The 26,695-nt window shown below is 47.7% G+C and overlaps 2 protein-coding genes across 2 annotated transcripts; both read right to left on the bottom strand.

Moving 5' to 3' along the window:
- Positions 1-251: 251 nt before the first annotated feature.
- PRG3 (proteoglycan 3, pro eosinophil major basic protein 2) lies at positions 252-3,969 on the bottom strand. The gene is made up of 6 exons (XM_003421331.3): positions 3,929-3,969; positions 3,277-3,414; positions 2,575-2,867; positions 2,176-2,307; positions 1,298-1,409; positions 252-522 (listed from the first exon to the last, which is right to left on the bottom strand). The coding sequence occupies exons 2-6, from the start codon at positions 3,335-3,337 to the stop codon at positions 464-466; spliced, it is 657 nt and encodes a 218-aa protein (XP_003421379.2). The 5' UTR covers positions 3,338-3,414; positions 3,929-3,969; the 3' UTR covers positions 252-463.
- Positions 3,970-10,698: 6,729 nt separating this feature from the next.
- On the bottom strand, positions 10,699-26,616 carry PRG2 (proteoglycan 2, pro eosinophil major basic protein). Its single transcript, XM_064288043.1, is given in 6 exon segments — positions 10,699-10,889; positions 11,112-11,223; positions 11,757-11,888; positions 12,167-12,483; positions 13,098-13,167; positions 13,345-26,616. Coding segments are annotated over 5 exon segments (678 nt in total). The 5' UTR covers positions 13,156-13,167; positions 13,345-26,616; the 3' UTR covers positions 10,699-10,830.
- Positions 26,617-26,695: the final 79 nt, after the last annotated feature.

The following is a 26,695-nucleotide window of genomic DNA, read 5'->3' as shown; positions in this document are numbered from 1 at the left end:
GCTGTCCGCCCACCCCCCCGATTCCCATACTGAACCCAAATAAAGCAGAGGGCCAGTTCCCCCCCCCCCCCCCAAATAAGCTCTTCCATCAGCGTCTGGGAGGAGGGGTGGACTCCGCGGGCTGAGAGGGGCCTTCGGGAGGGAGCCAGGGCGGGGGCACAGCCTAGCCTACGCGTCCGCCTCTAGGCGGCGCTGCAGCTAAACACCTCAGCACCACCCACCCGGTTCCAGCAGCCCGACTCCACCAGGGCTCACTCTCCTCAACGCCCCGCCCCTCGGGGGGGGGGATCCCTCAAAGTGAACAGAGAAGACGGAAGAGTCGGCGAGTGCCGTGAGAAGTCTGGATTTATTGCCAGGAAAGGCTAGGGGACGAGCCTACTGCTGAGGGTGGGACAGGGGCAGCCAGGAGCGTGTGAAGGGAGGGGGCTCCAAGGGAGGGTCTCATTGCCTCTGGCTTAGATTTTTAGAAGGAGCAGATGAAGGGCAGACGCCTTTTGCATCGATTTCGTCGCCATCGGCCTCCTAGCAGTAGAGAGCATAGGCTTGTCAGCTTCCAGTCAGGATCTGGCTTGTGCCCCTCTTCCCTCCTCAGGCCCCTCATCTGTCCCCTTCACCTGCCATCATCGTTATCATAGGTCGCCCTACGTTTCCCACATAACCCTATTAGCTAACGTTTCCATGAGCTGGTCGGTATGCTAAGTGCTTTACATGGATTATCACATTAATCCTCATGATGACGCCACAAGGTAGGTGCTGCCATCATCCCCATTTCGCAGATGAGGAAACTGAGGCTCCGTGGAGGTAAATAACTTGCCTATATCTCAGCTGCCAAGTGGCAGAGCTAGGATGTGAATCGTGGCCGTTTCACCCCAGCACAGATGGTCTTAGCCACTCTGCTAAACTCCCTCACGTCTGGCTGTTCAAACCTGGCGTCGAATCTGTCTGCTATGGGTGATTCCCACGTCTTCCCTTCATCCCCATCCACATCTTATATTCACATCTTCTGCTCTCATCTGTCACATCAGTCACTCACATTGTCGCCCTCATATCAGAAGAGGGTCCAGGCATGCCCATGAGGAAGGAGAGCCCGGTCCAGCCCTCCACGGGGAGCCCTTCATCACCTGGTTTTGGTTTGAGGACTCCCTGTAACTCCACCCTCCTCCCAAGCAGGAGTTCGGTTCTCCACGTGGGGGAGGGTATGAGTCTGGAGGAGGTGTGTCCAGGCGGCTCAGAGAGACAGTATGTAAGCGTCCTCCTTGCCACTCTTCCCCTTGCCCTGGCGTCCAGTGTCCCTTACCTCTGGTGCACAGTGCCACACAGCGGCCTCTCCCGTTCCCAGGCTGCCCTGAGGCCCAAAATCCAAAATCCCAGCGGCTTCCATCAGTCCAGCGAAACCTCCTGCACCGGAACTAGAGAAGTGATAGACTGGGTCAGAGGACAGAGATCGAGGAAGGCAGACAATTCTAGGGGCCCCAGAGAGAGCCCACTGCTGGCTCCTTTCACTATTCAGCCATCCAGGAGCCAGATACGCTGGAGTCCCATTCCTGAGGGTCTGTAGGCATCTCAAAGTTTACCATGTATACAAATTGACCAGGGATCTTTTTAAAATGCAGGTTCTGATTCAGGAGATCTGGAGTGGGGCCCAAGATCCTGCATTTCTAACAAGCTACCAAGTGATGCTGATATTGCTGGTCCATGGATCAAACTTTGAGTAGCAAAAAGAAAGAGCCCTTGTTCGGCCACAATCCCAGAGCTACCCTGAGAAAAGGTGCTCATTTTAGAGATGAGAAAACTGAGCCTCTACAAAATCACTCAGCTAGCTAGTAAGTGGTCACGTTGGGCCTGGAACCTATTTCCTGATGCCAGTGGTATGTTGGTAAATCTTTAACAACCAGCTCTGGTAGAAGGTAAGAAGGCAGGGGATGGGGAGCACGGAGTGTTGATTTGTAGCCATCACCATATTCCATGGTTGACTCCAAGCTGTAAGCATGAAGTCCCTGAACATGGAGTTGGGAAGAGATGCATACAGTCCCCAAGCCAGTGCAAACCAGTCCCAGCACATCACTGCCTGCTGCTCTAAGGACGCCTCAGTAGCTGGTCTGAGACTTTGCAGCAGCAGCTCCTTAAAGCAATCAGAAAGCACTTCTTGTACCCAGGAGCTGGCCCCTCACTTACCCAGCCCTTGAGGATGCCTCCAATCCAAACCTGGGCCTGGTTGATCCTACTGGTCACAAGCTGGATGCGGTAGTTGGAGCCGAAGCTATGGATGGAGGCAAGGTTGCCTCGGTAGCACCTGCTGCAGATATTCTGCAGAGAGAAGAGGATATTATGAAAAAAGGTGGGGTAGAGAATTCATTCTCATTTATCTCAAGTCTTTGAGTCTCCAGGAGAGAATCCACTTTCCTTTTCAAGTCAGAAATCGGGGGCCTACTGGCTCTCCTCAATCCCACCTCTTTCTGCTTTATCAGTCGTCAGGACTTTCCCGGCAGGAAATTATAATTCTCATAATAACAATAGTCAAGCTACTTTCTTCTTCTCCCCCAGATACTCTGCAGTAGCCTGACTGCCACTTACCTGAGCTTTTCTAAATGTCCTGAGGTTCCGCACCAACAGGTAGCGGCAGGTCTTGCACCCAGGGCTGCCCAGCAAATGAACCGTGTCCTCTTCTCTGGGGCATTGTAAATCCTTCTCCGTGTCCTCCTCATCCTCAAGGGCATCTTCATACCCGAAAGATTCTACCTCCTCTTCCTCTGACTGAACCACCTTCTCAGTTGGGGCCAGCTTTCCCTCCTGCTCCCCTGAACCTTCCAGATCCTGGCTCAGGTCTGCTACTGTCTCTAGGCTTTCCAGTTTGGGGAAATCATTGCCTGGAAAAAGAGCCAACAGGTAACGTGCCACCAAGTCGAGTCCATGCTTGTTCCAGGACCGTGAACAGCTCCTAAGGTCCTGGAGACGCCAAATGGCACTAAGACTGGAAGCCTCCCTCTGTGTTGGGCGAGAAGAGATCTCTTGGTTCACACCCACAAATGGATGAGAACCTGGCTCCTGCCTGACACTACAGGTGCGTATTTTGGGAGAAGCACCTGTGAGAAGCCTAGAGAAATCACCTGCCCCTGAACAGAAAGTTCAGGCCACTGTTCTGAGTTCAGGAGAAATTTTACCAGGGGATGATCTAGGTCAACTGCAGAGGGGAGCTTTTGGTCATGGCACAGGAAAAAAAAAAAAGTGCAGGAAAGAAAAGAAAAGGATGAATGAGATGAGAAGGGGAGGACTTACTCAGATGAAGAGCAGAAACGGTCCCCAGCAAGAGAAGGGACAGGATCAGAGGGCGTTTCATAGCTACTCAATCTTGTGGCAAGGGCACAGCTCCACCTTTCCTCCTTCGGGCTTGTCCTTATGTGTCTAGCGCAGTCCCTGGCACACGGTGAAAATGCAATACATGTTTAATTGATTGATTAAAAAACAAACTTGCTGCTCTTCCTCCAATGAACAGACCCCGAACTGGAGAATCAGGGAAAGGACATGGGGAGGGGTAGCTCAGGTCCAAAGGTCCCTTTTCCCTGAGAGTTCCATCCCTGCTCCCGGGAAAGCACTCCGCCAAGACCAGGACGCTGTTAAGCACCCAGCAATGCACAGGACAGCCCCTGACAACAAAGAATCATTTGATCCCAAATGTCAATAATGTTGAGGTTGAGGAATCTTGATCTAGATCCACAGCACAGAGGAAAGAGCACAGATTTTTTACCTGTTAAAAATGAGAAAGAGGGAAGGAGGGGATAAGGCAGGGAGAGACAGAGATGAGGAAAGGCATGCTCAAGGTTAGCGCTGTTTTCATTCATTCATTATGGTCCTGTGGTGTTTGCCATAAATGATCCTCCTTCCTTCCAGGCTCCGATTCCTCCTCCGCAGGCAGCTGGGATGTACTCACCTCTCTGAGAGTCCGAGGTCTCCACTCTGAGTGCCTCTGACTTCTAGGCACCAGAGGCAGCCCTTATACTGGGCTTTTGGGGAAGTGGGAAGAGGCCAGCATGATTGCCCCAGGCTGGGGGGGGGCGGGGGGGCCGTGGAGTTGATAACATGGAGTTTGCTCAGTCTCCTCAACCCGGGCCCTGCTGTCTCTGGGACTGCAGAGACATGCCTCCTGGGGCCTGCTGCCATATGGCACCCATACATCCTGGTTTGCTCAAGAAAGCCTTGGGTGTTTTGCCTATCGTCCATGTACCATTGTTACTGTTGCCCTCTAAAGAGCCCCTGTCTGAGCAATACCCCTTAACTCCAAGAGCAGCTTTCCACTGCTCCACATCCCAGGAAATGAAGTGGAGAATCCCAGGGAGCAGGTAGGAGGTCAGTGAGGGAAGGAAGTAAGGGGCAGAAGGGAGCCTCAGCCCTCCTAAGCCCTTATCTGGACCAGGTGCTGTATACACATCACAACCGTGAATCCTCACCTTCGCATCAACCTCACAAAGAATGTATGATCATCCCTACTTCACCGGTGAGGAAAAAAGAGACTCAGAAAGGGAAAGTGACTTGCCAAGGTTACATAGGAAGTGGGGGAACTGGGATTCTGAAGTCTTTTTGGCTCCAAGACTTTCTCTTTCTTTGTCTCTCTCTCTCGCTCCCTTATCCCCTCCTTCCCTCCCTCCCTGTCTCTTTTTCATCTTTAACGTGTAAGAAACCTATGCTCTTTCCTCTGTGCTGTGGATCTAGATCAAAATTTCTCGGCCTCGACATTATTGACATTTGGGGTCAGATGATTCTTTGTTATCAGGGGCTGTCCTGTGCATTGCAGGGTGTTTAACAGCATCCTGGTCTCTGCCTACTGAAGTCAGTAGCACCCTTCCCCCCAAGTCATGACAATAAAAAATGTCTAGACATTGCCAAATGCCCCTGGAAGGCAAAATTGCCTCAGGCTGAGGATCACTGATCTGGGACATGCCAGTTTGCCCAGTCTTCAAGGCTGACAAGGAGGCAGCTGCTGGAATAAAAAGCAGAGTCATTTAGACGTTCTGAGGTCCACCTTCCCCAGCCCCACAGCCCCATCTTCTGCCAGCTCTCCACCACCACCAGGGCCAAGACTAGGGAGCAGTGAGTGAGGCACTTGCCTCAGGCACAAAGTATAAATACTCAGGCATAAAATACTTAAATGCAGTATTTTTTTAAATTTGAAATTAATGCAAAAAAAACCCATGATGAACAAAATATCAGAATTTAACCAACCAGGTTTAGGGTCACAGGGCATCCCAGGTAATTGGCCTAATATAGTTTTTAGTAGTTTTGTTCTACCTCCTAGTTTGTTGAGTAGTGCCTGGGGTCTTAAAAGCTTGCAAGCAGCCATCCAAGGTACAATAATTTGTCCCTATTTGCCTGGAGCAATAGAGGAAGGAGAGTCAGGAGTAGAAAGAGGAAACGGAATGCATCCCTAATTGCTACCATGAACAAAGGCCTCCTTTGCCATGAGACCGGAAGAAGAGATGGTGCTACTATTACTGAACATTTTGATCAGAGATTCTATAGGAGAATCTCTGATCAAAAGGGGGAAAATGCAGAACAGAATTCCAAGTTCTTCTGGAATTCAAACCTTCTGGAGCCACGGAGATTGGATGAATCACCAAAACGGTTGCCCTGAGATAATCTTTAAACCTTAAACCAACAATATTACCTGAAGTCTTCTTTAAATGAAACAATAAGTTAGCTTACTTAGTAAAGAATGTTTGCCTTGAATATCATGCTCTTTTGAAGCACTATCTGTATGGGATCAAACTGGCAACAGCAACTAGAAATGTCAGATAGGAAGCTTAGGGAGCAGCGAGTTTATGTCAACGGGGAATGAGCAATTCGGAGGGTGAGAATAGTTGCAAAATTTGAATGTAGTCAATGTCATTGAATTTACATGTAGATATTGTTGAATTGATGTGTGTTTTGCTGTATACAGTTTCAACAACAATAAAAAAAAGAAAAATTTAACCCTTTCATGAACCAATTATATTCTGCTTTCAATTTTTTCTTGATACCATGTGTGTTCATTAATGGAAGCATTCTGAATCATTGATTGTGTCTGAATTTTTGGCAGGTAGTATGGACTTTTTTTTTCTTGCCCTCTCACATAAGCCTGTCCTAAGTGTTTGGTGGGACATACGAAGTACCACAAACTATACCCCAAAGTCCCCATCACGGTCTATTGGTATATATGTGTAACAAATAAAAATTTTCTATTTTTCCTACCAAAAATTCAGAACCTCATACAATACCCTGTAAGAACAGTAATTTGTGGCACACACCTGTTTCTTTAGTTTCAAACAGTCATAAAGGCCCCTGTCTTGCATCAGCATATACTATCAGTGGTGCGGCAGCTTCCGAATAAACCTTCAGCAGCAGAAAAAGTACTTTGTCCCTAGAGGTACCTGTGAGCATGAAAGGGTTAACCAATCAAGCTCCAGCCACATTCACTACGGTCCAGAAAAAGACCAGCCAGCACTGAGCCCTGACTTCCCAGGATGTCTCTGCCAGGGCCCGTGGCCTGTAAGGGGGGGTGACTCAACTCTGTGACATTCTAGCCAGGCAGGGTGTATTTGTTCTCCATCTTCCAGCCCGGCTCTCCAGAGCTCAGGGCACCAGGGACAGGTAGCCCAGAGGGTGAGAAGGTCTGGATTCCTTTCCCTTCTCTCCTCTCCCTAAAAAAAAATGAGAGGCCACTTCTGGGCCGATTGCAGAGTAACGGCCTTCGCCCTTATCTCCCCACCCAACGGACCAGACCCCAGCTTATCAACCTGGCTGTGGGGAGATTGGCCAAAAACCTGGTCTCCCAATTTCAAGCTTCAGGCTTTCCTAGTGGGGGAGGGAGTGGAGGGGGCCCACATCAGGGGTGCCATTTCACTTGGTGGTTTGGATGACCAGTAAGGTTGGCCTCTCTCCTGAGCCCACATCACGATAAGCTTTAAACATGGTTTCTCAGTTGAATGTCCTCATTTTACAGATGAGGAAATGTCATCTCAGAGTTTAAAGGAATTGCCCAAGATCACACAGCAAATAGGAGACAGGCCTAAACCCAGGTCCTCTGACCCCTTATCTACCGCATAGCTGCCTTCCTGCAACCCCCTCTCACTGGCCTCCCTCCCCTGCAGCCTATTCTCTCCCTCACGTTGACCCTGTTTTCTTCACACACAAACCCATCCCTTGGCACAGCCATCCCAATGACTTCGGCCTGTCCCTTAAATGACCACAATGATGTCCGTCTGATATAAAACTGAAATGACATTTTTGAAGGTCTACCCCAGACCACACACTTATGCTTCATTAAGTTTTCTACATCCACTATCTAGAAATTAGGCATTACCATCTCTAGTCTACATATTTTCTACAAAAACCGAGAGAGGTTAAATAATTCGCCCAAGTTCACGCAGCTAGTAAGAACTGGCATGTCTGACCCAAGTCTATCCAACTCCCCAGCCTTTGCTTTCTTCAGTATGCCCCAATGTGCTACCTCCAGAAAGTCTAAGCAGTGGCGCCCATGGAGCTCCTAGTGTCTGGTTTACTGCTTGCATTTATGTTCACATGGGTTTCAGACTCTACATATTGTCCCAAGTTTCAATCCAGCCCCCATTTATGCAGAAAATGTATCTCGCCATCTTGAGAGGCAGTATGTTGTTTTTGTTATTAGCTGCCGTCGAGTCAGCCCCCGACTCATAGCAAATCCATGCACAATGGAAAAAAACACTCCTGGTCCTGCACCATCCCCATGATTGCTTGTGGATCTGACCCCTGTGATCTATAGGGTTTTCACCGGCTGATTTTCAGAAGTAGATCACCAAGCCTTTCTTCCTACTTCATCTTAGTCTGGAAGCGCCACTGAAACCTATTCAGCATCATAGCAATAAGCAAGCCTCCACTGACAGGTGGTGGCTCTGCCTGAGGTGCCTTGGCTGCGAATTAAACCCAATCCCCCTCATGGAAGGTGACAATTCTACCACTAGGCCACCAGTACTTTGAGAGGCAGTGTAGCGTGATGTATAGTGAAGTCACAAGTTCCAGAGTCAGCCCTTCTGTGTCTCAGGATCTTTGTCTCTAAACTGAGGGTAATGAAAGGTTGCTGGGAGGATTACGTGATGATATCAGCTCAAGTAAAACTCTCAGAACAGTGCCTGGCACGTGGAATTCATGGTGGTCCTTGTCAGTCTCCTTCTCAGGCAAGGCACATGGAGCTGGGGGTGGGCCTCATAAGGAAACCAGCACTAGTACCTTGACCCTTAACAAGAAATAATCAGTGAGTATTGATTGAGCTCCTACTGTGTACTTTATACCATGCGAGGAACTCCAGGGATTCAATCATAAAGGTGTGATCTTATTTTCACCGAGCGTAGTTAGTATCTTGTGGAGAAGAAAAATGCACACACAAATCTATATTTTGGAATGTAAAGCCATTCCCTTTGCTTCATTATTTTTTTTTTTACATTTTTGTTGATCCCTAAAATGTACCCTATAACAGGCACTGTAGAGTGGACAGCTCAATGGATTTTTACAGAGCAAACGTGCCAACGTAACCACCCACAGACCAAGGCACAGAATATTACCAGGAGCCCGGAAGTCGCCTTGGTGCCCCCTCCTTGGCATCACTCCCCCAAAGGGGATCTCCATGGACTGAAGAGAAAATCACTCCTATCACGCACGTGCACACGCGCACACACACACAACAGAAAAGACTTACGAGGGACAAGACAACGTCCACCAAGCACTTAGCACAGAGACTGGCATCTGGGAATACTTACTAAATGGGAGATATTGTTATTTTCATTACTAATATTGGAATAAGGGGAGACAACACCTTCCCACACCAGAATGTAAGGACCATGAGGGCAGAAGCGCACGTTCTACCGCAGCCGCATCCCCCACAGCGCCCAGTACGAGGCTGGACTCAAAACATGTGTTTCAGAATTCCACCGTCTTGGAAATCAACAATATCATGGAGCAGCAGTTACAATGGACCTACGTTGGATTTCTCTTTTTCAACTTACTGTGTGACCTTGGGCAAGTAGCTTCCCCTCTCTGGGCCACACTCCAAAAATTAAAGCTCTTGATTTTCCTTTCTCTAAGATTCCGGTCCCATCTGAAATTCTATGAATTTGAGGAGTCCTGGAGGAAAGGGAGAGCCCTGATGGTGCAGTGGTTAAGAGCTCGGGTGCTAGCTAAAAGATCTGCAATTCAAATCCACCAGCCGCTCCTTGGAAATCCTATGGGGCAGTTCTACTCTGTCCTATAGGGCCGCTGTGAGTTGGAATTGAGTCGACAGCAATGGGCTTGATTTTTTGGCTTGGAGGAAAGGGGCTTTAGGGCATTGACTCTACTTTCTGCTCACGTCCCTAATATAGGGGTTCAGAATGCCTTCCTCACCTCCGATTGGGGCTCCCTCATTCCTGGCTGTGTTGGGATCCTATGCTCCAAGCTGAACCCAAGGATGAGAGAGCCTATCTTGCCTCCCACTGTGCTCCATCCCCATATGATCATGTCAGGGAGGGGAGAGCAGCCAACCCTCCCAGTAAGAGGAGCACATGGTTGAAAGAGTATGCTCTGGAGCAGATAGAGTGAAATCCCAGCATTGGTCTTATTTCAACCTGGGCAAGTCTTTTAACAGGTCATCACCTCTCTTGTCCTGGTTCTGAAGGATAGGGATAATAATTACTGATCACACAAGGTCATCTACATAAGGTACTTGCCACAACAGGGGGTACTTTGTGGGTGTTCAATAAAGGGTAACAATTAGTAGATGTCATGTTTCTTACATTATAAACACCTGTGTTCCTAAATAGCAGGGGGACTGTGTCTTGTCATATTCCCGGGCCTTATATAGAGTCTGACACATGGCAGGTTGTCTTACATTGTGTTTTCCAGAAGCAGACCCTGAGGCAAGGATTTGAGTGCAAATAGCTTATTCGGGAGGTGCGGCGGACATTGGTAGGGGAGCAGAGAATTGATATGGGGAAGGGAAGGCAGTCAACAAAAGGGAAGGTGTGTTATAAAGTCAGCTACCACAGTGGTTAGAACCAGTAAAACCCCCTTGCCATTGAGATGCCATTAAGTCAATTCTGTCTCATGGCAAACCCCAAGTGCGTCAGAGTAAAACTGTGCTCCATAAGGTTTTAGATGGCTGATTTTTTAGAAGTAGATCACCAGGCATTTCTTCCAAGATGCCTCCGGGTAGACTCGAACTGCCAACCTTTCCATTAGCAGCTGAGCACGTTAACTGTTACACTACCCAGGAGTTAGCCCCATTGGGAAACCCTGAGAAACAATGCCCAATACATGCCTAATATTTATTCTACCTGAGGAGCAAGGGACTGAAGTACTTATACACCCACTCCCAAGAGTTGCAGACTTTGTCAAAGGTGTATTAATTTCCTGGCACTTCAAACCAGCCATAGTTCTGAGAGCAAGAAAAGTACCTTGAGTACCGAGATGCAGGCACAGGCTGTTGGGGGTCCACCTAGCACCTTCAAAAGTCCAAGAGATGTGGGTGGGCTACAGAGGTCCCAGTAATTGGGTGTTCACTGGGTATCACTGGGTGTTCTGAGCCCATCCCTCTGTCTCTGGAAGGCCCCATAGACCCCACTCAGCCCCCAATCCTCCTAAAGGGATGATAGCTTCTAGCCCTTTCTATGAGAGGCAGTGGGGTGGGGAGGGTAGGGTGAGACTAACGAGAACATATCAATAATCAGAGGAGAACGAAATCAGTTTCAGGAAAACAATTTTATGCTGGGGGGTGTGGAAAGAGTGGCAACAGACAGGCATGGAGAGGCAGCTGCCAGGAGGGGGGCGCCTCTGAGCTCCTGGCGGGCCAGCTCAGTAGGAACAGATGAAGGGAAGTTGAATGCCGCAGTGTGTTCGGTGCCACTGGCCTCCTGTGAAGGCAGAACAGGAAGGGACTTGAGCCCCTTGTTCACTCTGGCTCAGTCCCCCGGAGGGCCTTTCCTTTACCACCCTCTCCCTATCCCATTCTTAAGTGGAGGAGTCTAAAATCCAGGAGGCCTTTCCCTCAGGGAAAGTGGCTCTTCTTACCACCTCCTCCATGGGGCAACTCCTACCACCCACACCTATCCCATGGTTTGTCTCAACCTCCTTACCTCGGGTACACAGGGTCACACATGAGCCAGTATTGGCCCAGGGATGGCCGGCAGCCCAGTATGCAAAATTCCAGGAACTGCCATCCATCCAGTAAAAGTGTCTGTAGTGACCCTAGAGAAGGCAGGAGGGAAGAGGTGGGCTGGGGCGTGGAGCAGAGGGAACATAAGGGCAGAGATGGAAGTGTCCCTGCTGGAACCCTCTGGGACATGCGTCTTTTAGTACTGGACCATGATGGACACTTTCCTGGTCAACTGAAGCAACAGCTCACAGTGGCCATCATCATCACATTCTGTGCATCCCAGTTACACACCCACCCTTCTGGCCCTAACAACAGGCAGGGCAGGGGCTGCCAGCCTCATCTTAGAGCTGAGGAAATCGGCTCACATTTTGCCCACATGATGTAAACAGTCTGATGTAGAGCAGGACTTGAATCCAAACCTCCTAACTCTAGATCCTTAGCCCTTCCCAATGCCCAGGCTGCCCCTTGGGTGTCTCACTCAGGTGCCCATCTATTGTCACCCCAATTCCTCAGGAAATCCCAGGGAGAAGCAACAGCAGAGGGTCTCCACAAATAAATCTGCACCAGACTGAGCACTGGCTGGGGCCAGGAGGCACTCCCCACTTAAAGCAGGAACCCCATTTACCAAACTGGTGACTCTGCCTCCAATCCAGACTTGGCCCTGGTTGAGGAATCTGACATCGCTCTGGATTTGGTAGTTAAAGTTGTAATTGTGGATGGAGACAAGACTTCCCCGGTAGCACCTCTGGCAAATAATCTGCAGGACAGGATAAAAGAGAAAAAAGGGGTGGGCCTACACACAGAAATTTGTGACCTTAGTCACAAGCCTTTAAGGCTCCAAAACCCATGCCCATGGCCATTGAAGGCTCAAGACCAAATGCAACTTCTGTTTCCAGGTGGCCCTCACCTCTGCAGGCCTCAGCCTCTGATGACACCGCCAGGCTCCCAATGTGGAAAATCACCAGTGATAGGGAGGCTGGAGAAATGCTCCTCTCCCCTGACCCCAGTTCTCAGCCTCAGCCCCAAGGCACTCACCTGAGCGTGATTGAAATTCCTGGGACACCTCACCAGGAGGAAACGGTAGGGCCTGCATCCAGGGCTGCCCTCCAGTTTTACTGTGTCCTCTTCCTTAGGGCACTGAAAGTCATTGTCCACCTCAGCCAGGGCTGAGACTGACTCCATAGGCTCTTCTCCCTCAGGGAAATCTTCACTTCCGGAACCTCTTTCCTCCTCTTCCTCCTGCAGTGCCAGCTCTCCAGTAGGGGCCTCCTCTGCCTCCTGTTAAGGCCTCTCCCCATCTTGAGGCAAGGTCTTAGCTCCCAAGGGGTTCTCAAATTTGGAAGTTTCAGTACCTGCATGGAGAAAGACCAAGGTCCCTCCTTTTCTTCCCTGCTTCACAACTTCCCTTGCTCTCTCTCAGAACCATGGGCAGCGCCCCCTTTGCCCTAGGCATCAGAGAACTCAACTCTGCATAGAGAGGAACCCAGAACACAGTCTCCACCAGAAGAACCCAACCTCCCACGTGAGGTCATGGTGGTTAAAAGCAAGGACTCTGACTCAGGCAGCTGTGAGTTTGCGTACTGGTCACATCGTCTACCAGCTTCATTTGTTCATTTGTGAAATGGGTGTACAATACCTCAAAGGGTTACTCTGATGATTAAAGTAGACAATGTACAGAAAATGTTTATTTAGCATGGTGCACTCAGTAAGCTCAAAGTTAAAGGAAGCTACTATTTTGATCATCACCAGCGTTTTGTAGAGACGACAAAATTGGGAATGTCACAGTAGAACCAAGACTCAGAAGAGTCCCTTCAACTCCCAGCTATAGAGTCCTCGCTGTCTTAAGTGTGCAGGGACCCTGAAGAAGGGAATGGCCCGAGAAGGAGGTGGGTAGGTGACTCTGACCCCTTTTACTACAGATAGGTGCAAAATGGAGAGAGAAATACTGAAGGCAAAAGAGACTTACCCAGATGAAGAGCAGAAACTGCCCCAAAGAGAAGAGCCAGGAGTAAGGGGAGTTTCATCTTGGCTTTGTCCTGCAGTGGAGAACACATTTTATCACACACACGTGCACACACACACACAGAGCCCACAGTCACACCATTAGGGGGTCTTGGAAGTGAGGTGGAGAAAGAGTATGCATAAATAAAAGTCAGGATGGGCCAAGAAAGCTAATGCGGAACCCAGCCCCCAACCCTCCGGGTCACCGGGACCTTTTCTGAGTAGAATGAAGCAGACCACAGGGGCAGCCAAGGTTGACTTTCTGGGGCCCTGGAAGTGAAGAAGGCAGCATTATGTTTATTAAAAAATATTAGTTTGTACTTAATTGGCCTCTCAGAGTCTATCAAGCAAGACAGATCAAGAAACAATGATCGCTGGCCTTCCCAGGAACATACACAGGGACAGATTACCCAAAAAGCAAGGTACTTGCGGGCTTACTTGTGCAAAGACACGGTGAAACCTCTGTTAAATTGTGCACTACAGATTAGTAAGGAAGCACACATAAGCCCGTGCATACCTTGCTTACTGTAAGCCGGCGCGTACCGTGCTTACTGGTTAACCTGCCCCTGAACACAGTGCACGTAGAAAACGTGTCCCCTTCTCAAAGTTCAAAAAACCACACACCTCCATGTCCTCCTCCCTCTGCCTTCCCCAGCCAAGGCCACCTTTCACACACCTCTGAAGAAATGTGAAAGGCAGAGGACAAGAAGCCCTGCCCCCACTGCCACACCACAACCTGAAAGCAGCACACAGTCCCAGCCAGTCTTCTGAGGAGGTGAAGAAGTCACCGGAGTCAACCTACCGCAGCAAGGCAGGCACTCACCCACCAGGAAGTCTTCCTGGTCCTTAGGAATTCCCAAAGCTCAGGTCCTCCCTCACTCATTCCACAGCCACATTTTATATAGGGACTTGGAGGAAGTTCCCCTGGGAAGGAGGGTTTTCAAAGCCTGAGGGAGACTGAGGGAGGGCTGATAAGAACAGTTTCTTCATTTCCCTGGTGGAGCCCATCACTCATTTGCTGCCAGGTTCTCTTCTGATGCCCCTTTTAGGGAGCCTAGGGCCATCTTGGAACTGCTCTGAGCCAGTGGTTCTTAACCAGGGCTGCACAACAGCGTCTCCTAAGGAGCTTTTCAAAAATGCACCTGCTTGACTGGTGGGAATATGCATTGTTGCAGCCATTTTGAGAGCAAATCTGTAAATATCTATTAAAATTAAAAACAAACATCTCATTTGACCCCGTTCACTCTTTGAAGACTGTCCTCTGAACATAAAACACCTATAAGTAAGAATGCTTTTACAAAGTTATTTGTTGCTTCACTGTTTGTAGACATGAAAACAACCTGGATATCCATCCACAAGTCATTGAATAAAATGTGGCCCATTTATTCTAGGGAATATGATGTGGTTATTAAAAGAAAATAGCCTCAACAATGGGCTCAACCATATCAAAGATCATGGAGATGACACAAGACCAGGCAACATTTCATTCTGTTATACATAAGGTCACCATGAGTTGGAGCTAACTCAACAGCAATTAACAACAACAACATTAAAAGAACTGGACCTATCTCTATTAACCTGAAGAGATGTAAATGCTATATCGTGAAGGGGCAAAAGCAAAGTAGAGAGAAAAACCTTCAATAAGATACTGGTTTTGCAAAGGAAAAAAAAAAATGCTACCTCAGTGCTTACCTGTGAGTTTATATGACCAGAGAGCGGGAATGCTGAAAAGGATACCCACTGCCCTGTCGACTTGGGTGACCTCCAAGAGCTGGGGGGCGGGGGGAGCTTGTTGTTTTCCTTCTTTCTATAACTTTGCATTGCTTCAGCACTTAGGATAAATGTGCACTAACTCTAATTTTGGAAGAGGCCTTATTATTAAAGATTTTTAAATACATGTGTTCAGACCCCATCTTGGGAATTTCTGATGGGCTTGTAGATCTGGGGTGGAGGAGTAGATGTCTGTATTTTTTAAAACCTTCCCAGCTGACTCTGATGGAAATGGGTCCAGGAATCATTGTTCTGGAGATCCCCAAGCACAGGAAATGCTCACATATGCCTAACCCCACTTTCCTTCAGAACTTAAACACTCAGTTGGCTAACCTACCCGCCTTTGTTGTGGTAAGATTTACCGCACATCTTTTAAATGCTGTGCATTGTATCTATCCTTTGAAACATTTGTTGTTCTTGTTATTTCCATTGGGTCAGCCCCTGACTCATGGAGACCTGATGCACAAGAGAGAAAAATGCTGCCTGGTCCTGGGCCATCCACGTGATCAACTGTGAATCAAAACATTGTGTTGAATAGGGTTTCCATTGGTGCCTCTGAAGACTTTTCATTGGCTTCTTTTAGGAAGTAGATCACCATCTTAGTCTGGAAGCTCTGCTGAAACCTGTTCAGCATCATGGCAACATGCAAGTCTCCACCAACAGGTGGGTTGTGGCTGTGCATGAGGTGCACTGGCAAAGAATCAAGCCAGGTCTCCTGCATGGAAGGCAAGAATTCTACCACGGAACCACCACTGCCAACCCCCTTAAAACATTTAAGGAATGTTTAATCTTTAAAACAACCCAGTGAGCTGGGTGAGTGGTATCTCCATTTATCAAGTGAAGAAACGAAAGCTCAAAGTGGCTTCTGACCCATTCCCAACGCATTGGACCCACTCCCCCTATAGGCCCTCTCATCTCCCCGAGTGTGTCCTTCACAGTGCTTGCTGCAGGTAGTCATTTTACCTTGTTTTGTGAGATGACCCAGTTAATGGTTTAATATCTGTCTCCTCCCTAGACTATCAGTTCTGCGATAGTAGAGACCAAGTCTGTTTACTCACCGTTGTATACCCAGTGCCTGGCACATAGTAGGCCCTCAATGTTGTTGTTCTTATTGTTAGGTGCCGTTGAGTCAGTTCCGACTCATAGCAACTGTCATGGATTGAATTATGGCCCCCCAAAAATGTGTGTATCAACTTGGTTAGTCCATGATTCCCAGTATTCTGTGGTTATCCTCCATTTTGTGATTTTAATATTATGTTGAAGAGGATTAGGGTGGGACTGTAACACCCTTACCAGCTCACATCCCTAATCCAATGTAAAGGGAGTTTCCCTGGGGTGTGGCCTGCCCCACCTTTTATCTTACAAGAGATAAAAAGGAAGGGAAGCAAGCAGAGAATTGGGGACCTCATACCTCCAAGAAAGCAGCACCAGGAGCAGAGCACATCCTTTGGACCTGGGGTCCCTGAGCCTGAGAACCTCCTCGACCAGGGGAAGATTGATGGCAAGGAATCTTCCTCCAGAGCCAACAGAGAGAGAAAGCTGTCCCCTGGAGCTGACACCCTGAAGTTGGACTTGTAACGTACTGGACTGTGACAGAATAAATTTCTCTTTGTTAAAGCCATCCATTTGTGGTATTTCTATTATAGCAGCGCTAGATGACTAAGACAGGGGCCCTACACACAACAGAACAAAACACTGCCCAGTCCTGCGCCATCCTCACAATTGTTGCTATGCTTGAACCCATTGTTGCAGCCACTGTGTCAATCCATCTCATTGACGGTCTTCCTCTTTTTTGATGACCCTCTACTTTACCAAGCATGATGTCCTTCTGCAGGGACTAATCCCTCCTGATAACAGGAGTCTAGCCATCCTTGCTTCTAAGGAGCATTCTGCTTGTACTTCTTCCAAGGCAGGTTTGTTCATTCTTTTGGCAATTTATGGGACAGTTAACATTCTTCACCAACACCACAATTGAAAGGTGTCAGTTCTTCTTCCATCTTCCTTATTCATTGTTCAGCTTTCGCATGCATATGAGGCAAGTGAAAACACCATGGCTTGGGTCAGGTGTACCTGACTCCTCAAGGTGACATTCTTGCTTTTCAACACTTTAAAGAGGTCTTTTGCAGCAGATTTGCCCAATGCAATGCATCTTTTGATTTCTTGAGTGTTGCTTCCATGGGTGTTGATTGTGGATTCAGGTGAAATGAAATCCTTGACAACTTCAATCTTTTCTCCATTTATCACGATGTTGCTTACTGCTCCAGTTGTGAGGATTTTTGTCTTCTTTATGTTGAGGTATAATCCATACTGAAGGCTGTGGACTTCGATCTTCATCAGTAAGTGCTTCAAGTCCTCTTCACTTTCAGCAAGAAAGGTTGTGTCATCTGCATAACGCGGCTTGTTAATGAACCTTCCTCCAACCCTGATGCTCCATTCTTCTTCATATAGCCTGGCTTCTCGGATTATTTGCTCAGCATACAGACTGAATAGGTATGGTCAAAGGATACAACCCTGATGCTCACCTTTCCTGACTTCAAAAAATGCAGTATCCCCTTGTTCTGTTTGAAAGACTGCCTGTTGATCCATGTACAGGTTCCTCATGACCACAATTAAGTGTTCTGGAATTCCCATTCTCCGAAATGTTGTCCATAATTTGGTACAGTCCACACAATTGAATGCCTTTGCACAGTCAATAAAACATAGGTAAACATCTTTCTGGTATTCTCTGCTTTTATCCATCTGACATAAGCAATGATATCCCTGGTTCCATGTCCTCTTCTAAATACAACTTGAATTTCTGGCAGTTCCCTGTCGATATACTGCTGCAGCCACTTTTGAATGATCTTCAGCAAAAGTTTTGCTTGCATGTGATATTAATGATATTGTTCAATAATGTCTGCATTCAGTTGGATCACCTTTCTTGGGAATAGGCATAAATATGGATCTCTTCCAGTTGGTTGGTCAGGTAGCTGTCTTCCATATTTCTTGGCATAGAGATGAGTGAGCAGTTGCTTTGTTCCACGTTATCTCATTAATTTACATCAGAGTATTTATAAAAATGATACAATCTTGTGTATTGATTGATTTTTTGTTCATTGTCTTTCTCCCTCAGTAAGAAGTAAGTTCCATGAGAAAAGACCTTGCCCCTCTTGTTTGCTACCTATAACTGTACCCTGCTCGTAGGAGAAGATTTTCAATTACACATTAAATTAATCACTTAACCCATCAACTTGAACTTCACCCCCTGGAGAGAGTCAAGTTTAGTTTAAGTAAGAGTGTAAATCCATTCATGTCAATTCTACAGGTATTTTCTGAGCTCTACTGCCACAGACACAGTCCTAGGTAAGGCTTTGTATGCTAAGTAATGCATTCATTCATTCGTTCGTTCAACAAATACTCAAAAGTAGTCTCTACTCTCGGAGGGTGGGGAGGGGGTTAATGTACCTGGTAAGGCAAAATAAGCATAATGGACCCATTAGTCAGAAAACAAGGTACTGCACTGAATGGAAACTTAGAAGTGCCCTGGAGAGGATGGAGGGAGAAGGAAGAGCACTGAGTGAGGAATCAGGACATTTGGGTCCAGTCCAGGGCCTTGTGAACTTGAGTGAGTTACTTTCCACATCTGACACACAGAGACTGCACTAGGTCATCTACTTACCTACCACTTTGTGAAAGCTACAAACAGTGCTACCAGAATCACATAAAGGTGAGGGCAGGCAGAGAGGACTTCCTTCAGGAGGTGCAACTTGGACTGTGCCTTGAAGGAGTGACAGATAAGGTAGGGTAGGCAAAGAAGAGGGGCCAAACCATAGCCAGGTATTGTTGGAGTCTGAGCCAAAATGTGGGTGGTTCGGTCTTTCCTAGATGTTAAGCCAATGAACGAGGTGGCTTCTCTGCTTCACCTCAAAGCCAAGCTCCTCCAATGAGTAGTATAGACTTATTGGCCAGTTCCTCAACCTCTTTTTACTCCTCACACATATTAACCTGGTTTCTACCCCCTCCATTGCTCCACTAAAACTGCTCTTGCCAAGATCACCACTGACCAACCAACTGCCAAATCCAACGGACACTATTCAGTTCTTATCCTACTTGAGCTCTGTAGTACGTGCTACTGCTTCACTTCCTCCTTCTTGAAAATTGTCTCCTTTCTTAACAACATTTCTGGCTATTTCATTTCAGTTTCTGCTCATGGGTTCCTCTTCCTCTTCTGGAGAGTTAAATATTGGCGGTCACCTGATTTCTTGGTGTCCTTCTCCCCTAACTCTACACACTCTCCATGAGTTATCTCATCTACCCCATGGCCCAAGTACCAAATATATACTGATCGCTCCTGTGCAACAGAGCTGAATGTTGGACAGTCCAATGTCAGAGCCCAAACTGCCTTTGCCTTTTATCCCCTAATGTTCTCTCTAGCCTCCCAACAGGCCCCTGAGGTACTTATTTATCTCCATTACTGTTGAGGAAACTGAGGCTCAGCATGGCTGATGGCATCTTCAAGGTCACACAGCTGGCCATTGCCTCCAAAACCTAAAGCCTTTCCCATACCCCACAGTCTAGTCTACTTTCAGGCCTGGGAGGTCATACTGGGCACAGGAAACAAAGCACCAATAGGCCTATGAACAGATGTTTGGGTTTAATTTTTTTTTTTTAATAAAAACCCCTGTAAACCCCCAACTCTGGCCCCCTAACACCACACTGCTAACTCACAACTGAAGCCACTCCTGAAGTCTACCTTTCAGCCAAAGATTAGACAGGCCTATAAAACAAACAATAATACATGTGAGGAAAGTACTTCTTAGTTCAATCGAGTATACAAGACCAAATGGGTAACTCCTTGCCCAAAAGCAAAGACTAGAAGGCAAGAAGGGACAGAAAAACTAGACGAATGGACACGAAGAACCTAGGGTGGAAGGGAAAGGAGGTGAATGCTGACACATTGCAGGGATAGCAACTAATGTCACGCAACAATTTGTGCATAAAATTTTGGGATGAAAAACTAGCATGGGCTGTACACTTTCACCTAAAACACAAAAAAATTAAAAACAAAACAAAACCCTGCTGTAGGTGCTGGCAAGAATGCATGGGGTGGCACTGAGTTTAGTCCCCAGGCTGTGTGTCAGCCCCACTGTGGGCAGTGACACAAACCGCAGTGTGCTCAAGGGTGGTCAGACATGTCCCATCTGTGAAATGCTCATTGAAGAAGGGTGGGAAGATCCTGATGCCTGTAGACCCCAGAGTCACACCTGCACATATGGGAATCATCCCCCAACTTTACCGGAGGGGCCACAGCCCCAAGCCTTGAATTTGGGGAGGAGGGTGGTCAATGCCTTGCAAGCTGGTAGCCAGCACCTTTGGCTAAAGGGCAGTTAATGTCTAGATTAATGGACGATGGACAGTGGAGGTGACATCATTCCCTGGAAACTCCCAAGGTGGCTCTTTCGTGACAAGTCCTTTTGGCAACATTCTACCCCCCTGAGATCTAAGCTTTATACTTACACTCTCTGATCTGCTACTGAGGCTGCACTTAAGGTTCACTCTTGTCTGGCATCGCCCCCACAGGCAGAAGGAACAGGAAGGGAGTGAGGGCACTACAGACCAATGTGTGCATGCATGTGTGTGCGTATGAGTGTGCATATGTGTGCATGTGTGTGAGCGTGTACACATCTGTATGTGTATGTATGCTTGCATGTGTGTACGTGTATGCATGTGTATGTGTGTGCACATATGCATGTGTTTGTGTGTGCATGCCTGAATGTATGTGATGTTTGTGTGCTCGTGTCTGTGTGCATGTATGTGTGTGCTTGTGTCATGGGTGTATGAGAGTGTGCACATGTATTTGTGTGTACACATGCATGGATGTGTGTGTATATGTGCGTGTGTGTGTGTGTGAAGGGGATACCCAAGGATGGAGTATTTGGGGGATAAATAAGGTGTGGCATAGCTGTAAGATAGGGTTGTAAGCAGCAGCTTAAAATCCCATTTTTAAAGAATATTTGATGACATTATAAAAAGCTTATAATTTTAACGATCACACACATACGGTCAAATGACTGGGAGAGGCAGATGAACATGCTAACCACAGTTCTCCTGTGCAATTACCAGTGACGTGTCTTTTACACACAGGCCTTTGTCTTCCAATCTGTTTTCCAACAACCAGATGTTTCTTGCATTATATGAAAGGCTGTAGAGTAAAGGTGGTGGCTTAAATGAACATGACTTTTGGAGTCAGACAGGCCTGGGTTTGAACATCACCTCCACAGTGTGCTAGCTGGGTGAGTTTAGACGTAACTTGCCACTGGAACCTAACCCTCCTCATCAGTAAAACAAGGCTGATCATCCCCACTTCCCCGGGTTAAAAAAAAAAAAAAAACCATTGCCATCGAGACAATTACCACTCATAATGACCCCACAGGACAGAGTAGAACTGCCCCATAGGGTTTCCCAGAAACGCTTGGTGGATTCAAACTGCTGACCTTTTGGTTACCAGCCGTAGCTCTTAACCACTACACCATCAGTGTTTCCTCTGTCTCTGGGTTAAGTAGGATTAAAAGATATAATCACAGGACATTCCTAATCTGCACTGTTGTTGTCAGCTGCTGTCAGTCGGCCTCTGTCACGGATGGAATTATGTCCCCCAAAAATGTGTGTCAACTTGGCCAGGCCATGATTCCCAGTGTTGTGTGATTATCCACCATTTTGTCATCTGATGTGATTTTCCTATGTGTTGTACATCCTACCTCTGTGATGTTAATGAGGCAGGATTAGAGGCAGTTATGTTAATGAGGCAGGACCCACTCTACAAGATTAGGTTGTATCTTGAGTCAGTATCTTTTGAGATATAAAAGAAAGAACCAAGCAGAGAGACAGGGCAACCTCCTACCACCAAAAAATAAAAGCTGGGAGCAGAGCGCATCCTTTGGACCTGGTGTTCCTGTGCTGAGAAGCTTCTAGAACAGGTGAAAATTGATGACAAGGACCAGAGCTAGAAGAGAAAGCCTTCCCCTGGAGCTGGCACCATGAATTTGGACTTCTAGCCTCCTAAACTGAGAGAATAAACTTCTTTTTGTTAAAGCCACCCAATTGTGGTATTTCTGTTATCGCAGCACTAGATAACCAAGACAGCCCCCAACTGATGGCAACCTCATGCACAATGGAACAAAATGCTGTCTGGTCCTGTGCCTTCCTCTTGATGGGTTACAATCAGACTGGTGTGATCCTTAGGGGTTGCACTGGCTGATTCTTGGAAGTAAATTATCAGGCCTTTCTTCCTAGTCCATTTTAGTCTAGAATCTCTGCTGAAACCCGTTCAGCATCAGAGCAACACACAAACCTCTAGAATTCTACCAGTGAACCACCACTGCCTTTATCTGTGCTGCTGGGTGTTGATTAAAGGCAGGCGCTCTCCCCCTAGTGGACATGTCCTCTGCCCCAGGGAAGGCCTAGCCTGGCACCGTGAGGGCAGTGGGGGCTGATTGGCCTCAGGTGTGTCTCTGCTGAGGCTGGTAGCTGGAGAGAAGGGCTGCGCTGGTAGCCTCCTGCTGAGTGAAATAAAAACTTGTGAAACCCCTGGGTTGCTGGCTTCCTCACTTGAAAGAGCAGTTAGTCCCATTTGAGGAAGACATTGCAAGTCAGGGGCTCTCGGGACAGAACTGAGGGCTGCTCAAGAGCTCCCCTCTTGCCCCTCTTCCCCAAATATCATCTTGGACTCTCCCCACATGTAAGTGTTCCCTGCACTCCTGGTAAATCAAGGCATCCTGTTTTCTTAAATAATAAGTTTGTTGTTGTATACCATCGAGTCAATTCCGACTCATAGTGACCCTATAGGACGGAGTATAACTGCCCCAGAGGGTTTCCAAGGTTGTAAATTTACGGAAGCAGATTGCCAGGTCTTTTCTCCTTCGGAGCCACTGGTGGGTTCAAACCACTCACTTTTCTTTTAGCAGCCAAGCACTTAACCATTGGGCTTCTTAACAGCAAGTTTATTCAGATGTAATTCAAATACCATACAATTCACCTATTTAAAGTGTAGATTCACAAATTTCTGCAACCATTACCACTATCAATTTTAGAAAATATCCGTCACTCACAAAAGAAACCCATTAGCAGTCATTCCGTTTCCTCCTCCCTGCCCTAGCCCTAGGCAACCGCTAATCTACTTCTTATCTCCAGGGGTTTGCCGATTCTGTGCATTTCATATAAATGGAATCATTCAATACATGGTCATTTGCAAGTGGCTTCTTTTACTCAGCATGTATTTGAGGTCCATCCGTGGTGTAGCATGTATCAGAACTTCATTTATTTTTATTGATGAATAATATTCCACTAGATGGTATACTACATTTTGTTTTTCCATTCATCAGTTGATGGACAATAAGCACACCATGGACCGCCAAAAGAACAAACAAATCTGTCTTGGAAGAAGTACAGCCCGAATGCGCCTTAGAAGCAAGGATAGCAAGACTAGGTCTCACATACTTCAGACATGTTATCGGGAAGGATCAGTCCCTAGAGAAGGACATCATGGTTGGTAGAAGGTCAGTCAAAAAGAGGATGACCCTCAACAAGATGGACTGACACAGTGGCTGCAAGAATGGGCTCAGGCATAACAATGATTGCGAGAATGGCACAGACCCCGGCAGTGTTTCATTCTGTCATTCACAGGGTTGCTCTGAGTCAGGACTAACTCAACAGCACCTGACAACAGGCATCTTTTTGACTTTAATATGTTAGCTGCAATGATAGCTGTGTCTGCTGACCACCTACCATGTGCAAGTGCTTGACCTATTTCTAATCCTTACAACAGCCAGGGAGGCATGTCTGTTTTTCCTCCTGAGCCAATAAAGAAACTGGGATGCAGAGCAGAAGTGGCCCATCTGAGGTTACACACTGGCAAGCGACAGAGCTACTATGAAAAAAGGTTGTCCATGCTGTTCCCAAAGGAGCCCTGGTGGCACAGTTGTCAAGCACTAGGCTGCTAACCGAAAGGTTGGCAGTTCAAACCCAGCCAGCAGCTCTAAGAGAGAAAGACCTGGCAATCTGGTTCTATAGATTAGAGCCTAGGAAACCCCATGGGACAGCTCCACTCTGTCACATGGGGTCACCATGAGTTGAAATCAGCTTGACGACACCCAACAACAACAATACTCTCCCACTGCACCATGAGGCCTCCTCTGTGTGCTCCGCTGTCTCCTTCCAACCGGCTTTGAGGCCAGACAGGAAGGAATCCGCTCATTCACTCAGCACTCATTCAACAACCTAATTGGCACCAGGTGAATGGTAGCACACCTTAGTCACAAGGCCCAGTGGGACCCAGAGCCCGCCCTCCTGGAACTCTCAGACAAGGAGAGGTCATCATGTGAGGAGGCAGGTGCCCGTTACTAGGAAGGGTGTAACCAGGTGCTGGGGACGTGGAGCTGCTGGAAGTCCCAAGGGAAGGTTTCCAGAGCAGATGGCATTCGGGCAGGATCCCAGAGAGCCAGGTGAATTTCCCAGTTGGGAATGGGGTGAGCCACCCACACAAAGACTTGGGTGCACACAGGCCCAGCAGCCAGGAACCTTAGAGGTATTTGGTTCACATGGATGGGTTCTATCCCCTGGAGGTGGGGAGGCGAAGAGAGCTGGAGAGAAGTCAGGGCTACCCTGCTGAGGGCCTTGAATGCCATCCTGGAGTCTGAGCTCTTTCTAGTGAGCAACAGGGAGCGACTGAGTTTTTTAGCAGGGTAATAAGATCAAGGAGTCCCTGGATGATACAAATCGTTAATGTGCTCAGCTGCTAACCAAAAGGCTGGAGGTTTGAATCCACCCAGCGGTGCCTCAGAAGAACAGCCTAGTGATCTGCTTCCAAAAGATCAGCCATCGAATACCCTATGAAGTAGCCGTCTAAGATACACCTCTCGGTCCCATCCCATCCAGAGCAAAGGAGAATGAAGAAAACCAAAGACACAAGGAAAATATTAGCCCACAGGACAAAAGGACCACATCACAGCCTCCACCAACCTGAGCCCAAAAGTAGATGGTGCCTGGCTACCACCAACAATCGCTCTGATGGGGATCACAGCAGAGTCCCAGACATAATGGGAGAAAATACAGAGCAGAATTCAAATTCACAAAGACCAGGCTTTTTGGTCTGACAGAGACTGGAGAACCCCGGAGACTATGGCTCCCAGACACTCTGCTAACCCAGAACTGACACCATTCCTGAAGCACAAAGTCTAATCTATTCAGACAAAGACTAGACAGGCTGATAAAACAAAAAATAACACAACTGAGGAATGTGCTTCGTAGTTCAATCAAATATGCGAGACCAAATGGGCAACTCCTGTCCAAAAGCAAGACAAGAAGACAGGAAGGGACAGGAACTGGAAGAATGGACACAGGGAACCCAGGCTGGAAAGGGGGAGCATGCTGTCACATTGTGGGGATTGCAACTAATGTCACAAAACAATACGTATCTAAATTTTTGTATGAGAAATTAACTTGAGCTGTAAACTTTTACCTAAAGCACAAGAAAATTTTTTTTTAATTTTTATTGTGCTTGAAGTGAAAGTTTACAAATCAAGTCAGTCTGTCATACAAAAACCTATATATGCCTTACTATATACTCCTAATTCCTCTCCCCCTAATGAGACACTCTGCTCCTTCCCTCCACTCTCTCTTTTCGTGTCCATTCCACCAGCTTCTAACCCCCTCTGCCCTCTCACCTCCCCTCCAGATAGGAGATCCCAACATAGTCTCAAGTGTCTACTTGATCCAAGAAGCTCATTCTTCACCAGCATCATTTTCTATCCCGTTGTCCAGTCCTGTCTGAAGAGTTGGATAAAGCACAGTAAAATCTGAAAAAAAGAAAACCCTATGGAGCAGTTCTACACGGACACACATGGGGTTGCCATGAGTCAGTTGACCGAACAGCAACTCAAAAACAAAATCAAAGCTATCTGAACTCTGGTGTCCATTTTCAGAACCTGGTTCCCAGACTCCCAGTTTCGCCTTGGTGGTCCACAGGAAGAAGGAAGAGCTGCACTTCAGACCCCAGAAGCTGTGTCCCTGTTCGCCTCCATAACCTCAGCACCGAGGCAGTACCTGGTGAATGGTCAGCGCTCATCAACATGTGTTGAATGACTGAATGGATCAATGACTGAATGGGTGGAGGAATGAAATGAACGGCCTGCCAGCCCCCTCTCCCTCTGTCCTCTTCTAGCCCCTTTCCTGGCTCGGTGGGATAAAACATCCAGTGCATTCCAGGTTCTCCCATCCAGAGAGCCCACCTACCTTCTCTCCCACCCGGTCCCTCTCCTTTATCCTCGCTCCCCTTTGTCCCCCACTGGTCAGGAGTAAATGTGGGAGCCAATGCCCAGAGTGCTCCCACCCCGTGCTGAGCACGAGCATCAGCAGTTCCCGTATGTTCTCACAGCCGCCCTCGGGGACAGAAACAATGAACCACATTTTGCAGGTGAGGAAACTGTGACTCAGAGTGGTCAAAGGACTCGCCAGCTGCTAAGTGGTGGAGCTGAGACTCGAACCAGGACCTTCTAATTTCATCTAGCACTTCTAGCTGAGGATGTGGAATGTGTGTGTGGGGAGGGTGTTGCTGAGGGTTAAGGACAGGGGGCAAGGTGCAAAGAAAGGGATTTCTGGGCGTCTCTGAGCCCAGGTCCCCAGTCTAACTGTTCCTGCCCCATTAGGATGCCAAAGCCAGATTCCCACTCCGCCCCCACATTGCTGCTTCACCCCCAAGGGTTGGGCCCGCACACACACACACACACTCCCACCAGACCAAAGCCAAGAGGCAGAAGC

Source organism: Loxodonta africana, chromosome 7, assembly GCF_030014295.1.
Source record: "Loxodonta africana isolate mLoxAfr1 chromosome 7, mLoxAfr1.hap2, whole genome shotgun sequence".
Classification (NCBI taxonomy): domain Eukaryota; kingdom Metazoa; phylum Chordata; class Mammalia; order Proboscidea; family Elephantidae; genus Loxodonta; species Loxodonta africana.
The sequence above is the reverse complement of the archived record's forward strand: the minus strand, read 5'-3'. Positions and strand labels throughout refer to the sequence as shown.